General features: G+C 37.0%; 1 protein-coding gene across 1 annotated transcript; it reads right to left on the bottom strand.

Annotated features, from left to right (window-relative positions):
* Window positions 1-578: 578 nt before the first annotated feature.
* On the bottom strand, window positions 579-1,789 carry LOC133860586 (uncharacterized). The gene is made up of 3 exons (XM_062296164.1): window positions 1,570-1,789; window positions 881-1,260; window positions 579-686 (listed from the first exon to the last, which is right to left on the bottom strand). Exons 1-3 carry the CDS (start codon window positions 1,787-1,789, stop codon window positions 579-581), a joined length of 708 nt encoding a protein of 235 aa, XP_062152148.1.
* Between the last annotated feature and the right edge of the window lie 9,979 nt (window positions 1,790-11,768).

The raw sequence follows: 11,768 nt of genomic DNA, 5'->3' as shown, positions 1-11,768 counted from the left end.
AATCCAACTTAATTATCAATATAATGCATAATCATTATCCAAAGTAATGCATATAAAGAGAGCTAGAAATTAAAAGAAATTTAATTACTTTGGCATACATGCATGTAACATACGGAACGGAAATGGGACTTCACCTTACGTATATATTTTTTTAAGGCTTACAGGTCATGGTTTGATGTTCTAGAAGCTTTCTTCGAGCTCAGTAACCATAACACGGCGCTCGAGCTCACCTCAGTATAGGCTCGAGTGCGAATCACACTTTAATTTTTGGCAATTTAGCCTTCAAACTTTTTGCCATTTTGTCAAATCTCTCTTTTTCAAGAATCACCATCTGGGTCTAATGCTCGAGAACTCGGCCGTTGGAGCCAACCCAGTGAGAGAATGAGAGAGAAACCATTTTCATTAATTAAAAAGTTTCGAACCTTCCTTGTTAGCCAGCTACAACGACCATATAAAGTAATAAAGTAATTAATGCTAGAAAATAGAAATGAATTCAAACTAACCATATGTGCAGAAACCCACACCACCATGCAGCTACGGGTGGTATGGTGGTGTACATGTGGGTTTTGGCCTGATATTCAGCCCGATCCTCCTTTTTTCTTTTTTGGATCCTCGCCGCCTCCATCCTCCTTCTCAACTGCATCCTCTTTATTCTCTGCAGCAGTTGCACCCGCCTCCTTCTCCTTCTTTTCTAGATATACAGCATGAAGATGCATCTTTCTTTTTTCTTTTTCTTTTTTTATTTTATTTTATTTTTTTATGAAAGATGGACTACAGATTTTTATTATTATTATTATTATTATTATTTTCTGTGATGAAAGATGGACGACAGATCTTTTTTTTTTTTGGAAGAAAGCTTGGCGATCAGATGTCTCAATACAAACTGCCAAAACTGCAGATCATCCATCTCCTCCTCCATCTCTTCAGCGGTCTCCTCCTCCTTCTCTTCAGCGGTCTCCTCCTTTTTCTTCTCTGAAGCCTCCGCCTCCTCCTTCTCCCTCTCTTCCGCGGTCTCCTCATCTTTCTTCTCTGAAGCCTTCACCTCCTCCTCCTCCTCCTCCTTCTCTTCAGCGGTCTCCTCCTCTTTCTTCTCTGAAGCCTCCGCCTCCTCCTCCTTCTCATCAGTGGTCTCCTCCTCTTTCTTCTCTGAAGCCTCCTCCTCCTCCTTCTCCCTCTCTGCCTCCTCCGTCTCGTTCTTCATCATGTTTTTGTATTTGATCAACTCGACAACATATAAATTTTCCCTATAGGTTTGTGTCTCTACAAGCATAGGACACTGCAGAAACTAATGAATCAAGAGAGCTTTGGCGTTATTGAATCGCATGTTGCAATGATTCTTGCATGGAAGAAAATAGTCCGGGTGGACTTTTTTCATGTGCTTTTTCATTTGAGCTCGGTTCATTAACTGGCCTGGTTCCCCTTCAGAGAAAATTTCTTCCTTTTTCTGTTTCCCAGGTTCCTTTGGAGGATAGCAAATCTGGCATCTGAAGAGAATACACTGAGACAAAAAAATAATTTCCCCTTTATGGTTTCTCCTCGTATAGATGTCTACAAAGCAATTTAGCCTACCTTGTTTAACATACTTAGCTTCTCCAGCCTCCACCTTCCCCTTCCTCCTCTCCTCCCTATTTTGGCTATAAATGATGGGAGGGAGTCGAAGGACTGTGAGAAGGGGAGGGAAATGAGAGCTGCATTTGGACAATAACCTCATGGGTGTGGTGGAGAAGGCCGGGCGTGGCCTTAATGTGGTTCTGTGTGACAGAAGGAGAGGGAGTGACATTGCCGCCATTGGAGTCTGGAGAGTATAGGGAAGAAGGAAATTAAAAGAGAAACAACGTACCCTTTTTTTTTTTTTTTTTTTTTTGTCTTTCCATTTATATAGGAGTGGCAAACCCTTTGTCAGTTACTCATGAAAAAGGTGATATACAGTGCGTTAAATTCAGGGCTAGGGTTAGGGCTAGGGCCTAGGGCCTAGGGGGGCCTTGGCCAGAAGTTGATTCTTTTCTTTCGTTAATCCGGGCAGGAGTGGTGCGCGTACGGAAGATCAACCCCATTAATGATTATGAGACAAATAGACAGGATGGATGGAACGAGTACTAGAATAGCAAAGAGAATCTCAAAAATGGAGGATGCTATCCTCCAATCTTATGTTATGTGAGGCAATTACAGAACAAAAACAAAAATTAGCGAATCACATTCTAATATAAATTGAGATAAAAGTAAAGAGATCGCCAAACAAACTGCTAACAGAGCAGCTAGAGCTTCGCTCATAATAAGAACACATGGAGAGTGGAATTCGCAGAATAAAAGAGTGGAATTAATGAACAAGCCGACGTCGAGCTCAATGGGAAATTTCCAAGCATATGTTCTAAACTTTTAGATGCTATTTTAAAGAAATTTAACGAAGATCTCAAATATTACAAGGTGAAGTTGGCTACAATGCTAGAAAGTGGACCATTTGGTTTAGGGTTTAGGGTACAATGCTAAACAATTATCCAACGAACAAAATTAAAAATAGATATATACCAATCCTTCTGGATAATTGAACAACTTGAACAGTTGTACGTACTAGTACACTTTTTTAGTTCTATTTAATGAATGAAGATGTGTGAAAAAATCGATGTCGAGCTCAATGAGAAATTTTCAGGCATCTATTCTAAACTTTTAGATTCTATTTTAAGGAAATTTAACGAAGTTCTCAAATATTTCAAGGTGAAGTTGGCTACAATGCTAGAAAGTGGACCATTTGATTTAGGGTTTAGGGTTTAGACTATAATGCTAAATAATTATCCAACTAAGAAAATTAAAAATAGATATATACACATCCTTCTGACATTTGAGAGTAATGATGATGCACGTCACATTTCGTTTTATACGCAACATATATCATCATTATTCTCAAATGCCAAAAGGATGGTTCTTAGTTGGATAATTGAACAACTTGAACAGTTGTACGTACTAATACATTTTTTTTGTTCTATTTAATGAATGAAGACGTATGAACAAGTCGACGTCGAGCTTAATGAAAAATTTCCAAGCATATGTTCTAAACTTTTAGATGCTACTTTAAAGAAATTTCATGAAGATCTCAAATATTTCAAGGTGAAGTTGGCTACAATGCTAGAAAGTGGACCATTTGGTTTAGGGTTTAGGGTACAATGCTAAACAATTATCCAACGAACAAAATTAAAAATAGATATATAACAATCCTTCTGGATAATTGAACAACTTGAACAGTTTGTACTAATACACTTTTTTTTTTGTTCTATTTAATGAATGAAGTCGCATGAACAAGTTGACGTTGAGCTCAATGAGAAATTTTGAGGCATATGTTCTAAACTTTTAGATGCTATTTTAACGAAGATCTCAAATTTTTCAAGGTGAAGTTGGCTACAATGCTAGAAACTGGACAATTTGGTTTAATGTTTAGGGTTTATGGTTTAGGCTACAATGCTAAATAATTATCCAACTAACAAAATTAAAAATAAATATGTACCTATCCTTCTGGTATTAAATGATGATGCATGTCACGTTTCGTTTTATACGTAACATGCATCATCATTATTCTCAAATGCCAGAAGGATATGTATATATCTATTTTTAATTTTGTTAGTTGGATAATTGAACAACTTGAACAATTGTACCTACTAATACACTTTTTTGTTCTATTTAATGAATGAAGACGCATGAATAAGTCGACGTTGAGCTCAATGAGAAATTTCTAGTCAAATGTTCTAAACTTTTAGATGTTATTTTAATGAAATTTAACGAAGATCTCAAACATTTCAAGGTGAAGTTAGCTACAATGCTAGAAAGCGGACCATTTGGTTTAGGGTTTAGGGTTTGGGTTACAACGCTAAATAATTATCCAACTAACAAAATTAGAAATAGATATATACCCATCCTTCTGGCATTTGAGAATAATGATGATGCACGTCACAAATGCCAGAAGGATGGGTATATATCTATTTTTAATTTTGTTAGTTGGATAATTGACTAACTTGAACAGTTGTACGTACTAATACACGTTTTTTTGTTCTATTTAATAAATGAAGACGCATGAACAAGTCGACGTCGAGCTCAATGAGAAATTTCTAGGCATATGTTCTGAATTTTTAGATGCTATTTTAAGGAAATTTAACGAAGATCTCAAATATTTCAAGGTGAAGTTGGCTACAATGCTAGAGTCATGGAGCATTAAAATCTTATATATAAAGGGTCCTTAATTGCGAGAACTATAATTAATTGAATTTGAAATAGTTATTATTAAATTTTAATCAAATAATAATTAATTTTAAAAATCACGTGACATTTTGAACTCCAAGATGGATTACTCTTAATCCAACTTAATTATCAATATAATGCATAATCATTATCCAAAGTAAAGCATATAAAGAGAGCTAGAAATCAAAAGAAATTTAATTACTTCGGCATACATGCATGTAACATACGGAACGGAAATGGGACTTCACCTTACGTATATATTTTTTTAAAGCTTACAAGTCATGGTTTGATGTTCTAGAAGCTTTCTTCGAGCTCAGTAACCATAACACGACGCTCGAGCTCACCTTACTATGGGCTCGAGTGCTAATCACACTTTAATTTTTGACAATTTAGCCTTCAGACTTTTTGTCATTTTGTCAAATCTCTCTTCTTCAAGAATCACCATCTGGGTCTCGTGCTTGAGAACTCGGCCGTTGGAGCCAACCCAGTGAGAAAATGAGAGAGAAACCATTTTCATTAATTAAAAAGTTTCGAACCTTCCTTGCTAGCTAGCTACAACGACCATATAAAGTAATAGAGTAATTAATGCTAGAAAATAGAAATGAATTCAAACTAATCATATGTGCAGAAACCCACACCACCATGCAGCTACCGGTGCTATGGTGGTGTACATGTGGGTTTTGGCCTGATACTCAGTCCGATCCTCATTTTTTCTTTTTTGGATCCTCGCCGCCTCCATCCTCCTTCTCAACTGCGTCCTCTTTATTCTCTACAGCAATTACACCCGCCTCCTTCTCTTTTTTTCTAGATCTACAGCATGAAGATGCATCTTTTTTTTTTTTTATTTTTTTTTTATTTTTTTTTATGAAAGATGGACTACTGATTTTTTTTTTTCATTATTATTATTATTATTATTTTATTTATTTTTTTCTGTGATGAAAGATGGACGACAATTCTTTTTTATTTTTTGGAAGAAAGCTTGGTGATCAGATGTCTCAATACAAACTGCCAAAACAACGGATCATCCACCTCCTCCTCCATCTCTTCAGCGGTCTCCTCCTTCTTCTCTTCAGCGGTCTCCTCCTCCTTCTCTTCAGCGGTCTCCTCCTCTTTCTTCTCTGAAACCTCCGCCTCGTCCTCCTCCTTCTCTTCAGCGGTCTCCTCCTCTTTCTTCTATGAAGCCTCCGCCTCCTCCTCCTTCTCATCAGTGGTCTCCTCCTCTTTCTTCTCTGAAGCCTCCGCCTCCTCCTTCTCCCTCTCTACCGCCTCCGTCTCGTTCTTCATCATGTTTTTGTATTTGATCAACTCGCTAACATATAAATTTTCCCTATAGGTTTGTGTCTCTACAAGCATAGGACACTGCAGAAACTAATGAATCAAGAGAGCTTTGGCGTTATTGAATCGCATGTTGCAATGATTCTTGCATGGAAGAAAATAGTCCGGGTGGACTTTTTTCATGTGTTTTTTCATTTGAGCTCGGTTCATTAACTGGCCTGGTTCCCCTTCAGAGAAAATTTCTTCCTTTTTCTGTTTCCCAGGTTCCTTTGGAGGATAGCAAATCTGGCATCTGAAGAGAATACATTGATACAAAAAAATAATTTCCCCTTTATGGTTTCTCCTCGTATGGATGTCTATAAAGCAATTTAGCCTATCTTGTTTAACATACTTAGCTTCTCCAGCCTCCACCTTCCCCTTCCTCCTCTCCTCCCTATTTTGGCTATAAATGATGGGAGGGAGTCGAAGGACTGAGAGAAGGGGAGGGAAATGAGAGCTGCATTTGGACAATAACCTCATGGGTGTGGTTGAGAAGGCCGGGCGTGGCCTTAATGTGGTTCTGTGTGACAGAAGGCGAGGGAGTGACATTGCCGCCATTGGAGTCTGGAGAGTATAGGGAAGAAGGAAATTAAAAGAGAAACAACGTACCCTTTTTTTTTTTTTTTTTTTGTCTTTCCATTTATATAGGAGTGGCAAACCCTTTGTCAGTTACTCATGAAAAAGGTGATATACAGTGCGTTTAATTCAGGGCTAAGGCTAGGGCTAGGGCCTAGGGCCTAGGGGGGCCTTGGCCAGAAGTTGATTCTTTTCTTTCGTTAATCCAGGCAGGAGTGGTGCGCGTACGGAAGATCAACCCCATTAATGATTATGAGACAAATAGACAGGATGGATGAAACGAGTGCTGGAATAGCAAAGAGAATCTAAAAAATGGTGGATGCTATCCTCCAATCTTATGTTATGTGAGGCAATTACAGAACAAAAACAAAAATTAGCGAATCACATTCTAATATAAATTGAGATAAAAAAAGAGATCGCCAAACAAACTGCTAACATAGCCGCTAGAGCTTCGCTCATAATAAGAACACATGGAGAGCGGAATTCGCAGAATAAAAGAGTGGAATTCATAAACAAGCCGACGTCGAGCTCAATGGGGAATTTCCAAGCATATGTTCTAAACTTTTAGATGCTATTTTAAAGAAATTTAATGAAGATCTCAAATATTTCAAGGTGAAGTTGGCTACAATGCTAGAAAGTGGACCATTTGGTTTAGGGTTTAGGGTACAATGCTAAACAATTATCCAACGAACAAAATTAAAAATAGATATATAACAATCCTTCTGGATAATTGAACAACTTGAACAGTTGTACGTACTAATACACTTTTTTGGTTCAATTTAATAAATGAAGACGCATGAAAAAGTCGACGTTGAGCTCAATGAGAAATTTTCAGGCATATGTTCTAAACTTTTAGATTCTATTTTAAGGAAATTTAACTAAGATCTCAAATATTTCAAGGTGAAGTTGGCTACAATGCTGTAAAGTGGACCATTTGGTTTAGGGTTTAGGGTTTAGACTACAATACTAAATAATTATCCAACTAAAAAAATTAAAAATAGATATATACACATCCTTCTGACATTTGAGAATAATGATGATGCACGTCACATTTCGTTTTATACGCAACGTATATCATCATTATTCTCAAATGCCAAAAGAATGTGTCTATATCTATTTCTAATTTTCTTAGTTGGATAATTGAACAACTTGAACAGTTGTACGTACTAATACAATTTTTTTTGTTCTATTTAATTAATGAAGACGTATGAACAAGTCGACGTTGAGCTTAATGAGAAATTTCCAAGCATATGTTCTAAACTTTTAGATGCTATTTTAAAGAAATTTTACGAAGATCTCAAAGATTTTAAGGTGAAGTACTTGGATACAATGCTAGAAAGTGGACCATTTGGTTTAAGGTTTAGGGTACCTAAACAATTATCCAATTATCAAAATCAAAAATAGATATATACCCATCCTTCTGGATAATTGAACAACTTGAACAGTTGTACGTATTGATACACTTTTTTTGTTCTATTTAATGAATGAAGACGCATGAACAAGTTGATGTTGAGCTCAATGAGAAATTTTGAGGCATATGTTCTAAACTTTTAGATGCTATTTTAACGAAGATCTCAAATTTTTCAAGGTGAAGTTGGCTACAATGCTAGAAACTGGACCATTTGGTTTAAGGTTTAGGGTTTATGGTTTAGGCTACAATACTAAATAATTATCCAACTAACAAAATTAAAAATAAATATATACCTATCCTTCTGGTATTAAATGATGATGCATGTCACGTTTCGTTTTATACGTAACATGCATCATCATTATTCTCAAATGCCAGAAGGATGGGTATATATCTATTTTTAATTTTGTTTGTTGGATAATTGAACAACTTGACCAATTGTATGTACTAATACACTTTTTTTGTTCTATTTAATGAATGAAGACGCATGAGCAAGTCGACGTCGAGCTCAATGAGAAATTTCTAGGCATATGTTCTAAACTTTTAGATGTTATTTTAAGGAAATTTATCAAAGATCTCAAATATTTCATGGTAAAGTTGGCTACAATGCTAGAAAGTTGACCATTTGGTTTAGTGGTGGACCATTTGGTTTAGGGTTTAGGGTTTAGGCTACAATGCTAAACAATTATCCAACTATCAAAATTAAAAATAGATATATACCTATCCTTCTGGATAATTGAACAACTTGAACAGTTGTATGTATTAATACACTTTTTTTTGTTCTCTTTAATGAATGAAGACGCATGAACAAGTTTTTTTGTTCTATTTAATGAATGAAGACACATGAACAAGTCGACATCGAGCTCAATGAGAAATTTTTAGGAATATGTTCTAAACCTTTTGTTGCTATTTTAAGGAAGTTTAACGAAGATCTCAAATATTTCAAGGTGAAGTTGGCTACAATGCTAAAAAGTGGATCATTCGGTTTAAGGTTTAGGGTTTAGGCTACAATGCTAAATAATTATCCAACTTGTTCATGCCAAATTAACTATATATGTCCTGAATGAAGAAAATTCTTAATTAGACCATGTAAAATTAGTAGTCTTTGAAAATCCTTGTCCATATTTTATATGTTTATAGACAGAGTGTATCAAACTTTTTTTAAAAAAATTGCAATATTACTCATATATATATATATATATATGCACCATTATGTTTTGGTTTTAAATTAAATCGATCAGGCGGAGTATAATTTAGTTTTTAAATAATTTTAAAAAATTATAATAATAAAGAAAATGGAACCCACAGATGATCAACCCCAAATTTTTTATTTTTTATTTTTTAATTTTTAAACATGGATATTTTGGGCTTTTTTTTTTTTTTTTCATTTTATAAGACCCCTACGTACACATGCACAATATTTATTACTTTAATAATCGACAGAACCTAATTAATCATGAATTGAAACAATTATTTGTTATAATTTGATCAAAAGAATATAAGTTGAACATTCATTGAAAGACTGAAAAAAAAGCTAAGAAAAGGTGAGGTTTTTTTTTGAGAGAGGAGCAGAAGAGTACCGCAAAAGAAGCTAAGAAAAGGTGAGGTTTTTTTTTTTTTTTTTTCTCAAAAAAAATGAAAAGAAAAGAAAAGATGAGGTTACGTGGCAGAAGCAGAAGAAAGATTTGGGGAATTGCAGAATAGCTGGAGGCTACCAAAAAAGGACTGATTAAACGGTGCGTTTGAGAACAAAGATTGCTATAAACGTGACCTTTCATTAAATCTTGAGCTAGGAAAACGCTCCGTTTCATTAATCTTTAGCGTGAGAGTAATGTGAATCATGCATGAGGTGAGGCTTGAGAGTTGAGATGGTCGCTGGCTCGAGATTGGCTCGAGCACATTTTACCTAGGCACGAGATCCGTAATCAAAACATCACACTCGAGCTCAACTCAGTATCGGCTTGATCAAGACTTTTTGCGATTTGAGGATTCTAGGCAGTCAAATGAGGAATGAATAAACCCTAATACATCTGTGCTGCCTACTATACGTCTATACCCTTAAAACACAATGTTCGCATTGTTCTTTTGCTAGAAATGTTCAACTAAAATTACATTTTAATCTTATCCTATCCCTAGCTATTCCCTACTATATCATGCGTGCTAACGTGGCTGGCCGTGCTAATTTTTTTATTTATTTATTTTTTTTCACAATGACTAGTACTTGACACTGCCACATTGGTAAGGTGTAACAATGATCGGATAAAATCTCCTTAAAGAAGTGAAAAATATTAGAGCTCATTTTAGCTAGCATCATTTTAATTTGGTGTCCTTCTTGATGACATGAATTTAATAAAAAATGAAAAACTTTAATTCACCACCACGAAGTTATCACCAATTTATAATTCACCCACTAATGTTTTAATTTTGTCAATTACACCCAGTTAAGTTTCCGAAATTTTCAATGTATCCCTAACAAAAAAAAAAAAAAAAAACTCATTGTCTAGGTTCTTCGTGGATACACCAAAAAAACTCTAACTCATGCAGCTCGATTTCTCCTGAGGATTTATGCCTTCCCTGAACTTCTCCTTCAACACCCAGTACCCGTCTCTCTCCTCCACTCTCGCGCGCGCGGCTCCAGCCTCCCCACGTCCACCTCAGCCACAACCGGCGCCAAAGCTAGCCTGAGTGGCTGCAAGCCCTGTACGTTCTTGGCCATGCAGAGGTGGAAGAAAACAGGGGAGGTGAAAGAAAGCCCACCGAGAGCGATGGCATGGTACACTGAAGCTTGTAATGGTAATTATAGTGGTGGTGGTGAAAACAGTAGTGACCCAATAAAGAGAGGAGAGAGTGAGCATTTTTGTAGAGGATGAATGAGATTGCTGGGGGACCTTAGGAGATGGTGAGGGGTTGTTCTACGGAAGGTTCCTGTTCATCTGCTTTTGAGGGTCCTTTGGGAGGTGCCAAGAGTCAAGTTTTGTGCTTTGATAATTGATGTCCAAGGTTTTTGCTACTGTCATTAGTTGAGCTCCTAACAAACCAACGCCTTGATCAGATGTTCAAAGACATCCGAGTCACGAGTGTCTGAGGTAAATACATCTATAAAAGAGATATATGAGCTCTGGGTCAAGAACAACAACATGTTGGTAGAGATGAAGTCATGAAGAGATGGTTTGGGTTGACAACCCCAAATATTTTATTTAGGATGGTTGTAGGGAAGCGATTTGAAGGGACTGCAACCAAGGATGAGATCAGTGAAGATAACGATCAGTGGGGGAAGTCAGTAAGAGATTTCATTGAGTTGAGTTGTACGCTTGTGGTAGCAGATGCGCTTCCTTACCTGTGTTCCTTAACTTACACTCAAGCGGGCAATCATCCCGGCCAACTTCATCACAGAATGGCATGCATTCTCCTCAACCGTACACCCATTCTCTCCCTACTCATCATTCTCATTCTCCTATTTTTGCACTCTCATTCAGCCTTCTCAAACGATACCGAGGACGATGATGAAGATGATTATCAGTACGTTGTTGACTCCCCATTAATGGGGAATCTCAGATCGATCAAGAAGCCGGTTTTTGGCCACCGTGATAAAGAAAGGTACGGATTATGATCCCATCGCTCACAACCTATGTAATGGGATCTCGGCAAACAAGGGGGCGAGCCTTCTCCGCTGGTGCAAGAAGCATTGCCGCAACGTTCTTGGGGATAAAAACAACTGCGGGCGATGTGGGAACAAGTGCAATCATGGACAACGTTGTTGCAGTGGATCGGAACCTGCGTCGACACTGCTTACAACATTAAACATTGTGGCAAGTACATGGACATGACACAAACAGAAACAAAAACAGGTACCAACAAAAATCGATAAATGCCCACATGTGTGAACTTTTCCCATTGACCAGAGTGCATGGACAGACTTGGGACGAGATAATGAACCACAAAATTCATGACAGATGATTCACATTAATATGTACTGCGTACGTAGTACTCATGCTCAGCCATGGAGTATGTATTTACCACTTTCTTCCCGTCCAACAACTCCAGACGACCAAAGCACTTCTTGTTCACTGCATTGGACAAGCACTTCTTGCAGCCATACTTTGGTACTGACAGCCTTGGTCTTATATATGGCAGTGCCTGGAATGAAAAGCAGGTCGGTTTGGTTTGTTGTAAAAGCCCACGGTCTAGCTTGTAATAATTTCTCTGTTTGTACGTGTAATCTGCTGGAAGTAAGAAAAGCCTGGGC

Source organism: Alnus glutinosa, chromosome 2 (genome assembly GCF_958979055.1).
Source record: "Alnus glutinosa chromosome 2, dhAlnGlut1.1, whole genome shotgun sequence".
Lineage (NCBI taxonomy): Eukaryota > Viridiplantae > Streptophyta > Magnoliopsida > Fagales > Betulaceae > Alnus > Alnus glutinosa.
Note: the sequence above shows the minus strand (reverse complement) of the source record. Positions and strands in the feature narration are given on the sequence as shown.

Coding starts and splice junctions, on each gene's coding strand:
- LOC133860586 (XM_062296164.1), bottom strand. CDS start 1,789: ATGGCGGCAATGTCACTCCCTCTCCTTCTGTCACACAGAACCACATTA. Junction 1,261..1,569: donor AGCTAAGTATGTTAAACAAG/GTAGGCTAAATT, acceptor CTATGCTTGTAG/AGACACAAACCTATAGGGAA. Junction 687..880: donor ATCTGCAGTTTTGGCAGTTT/GTATTGAGACAT, acceptor TATCTAGAAAAG/AAGGAGAAGGAGGCGGGTGC.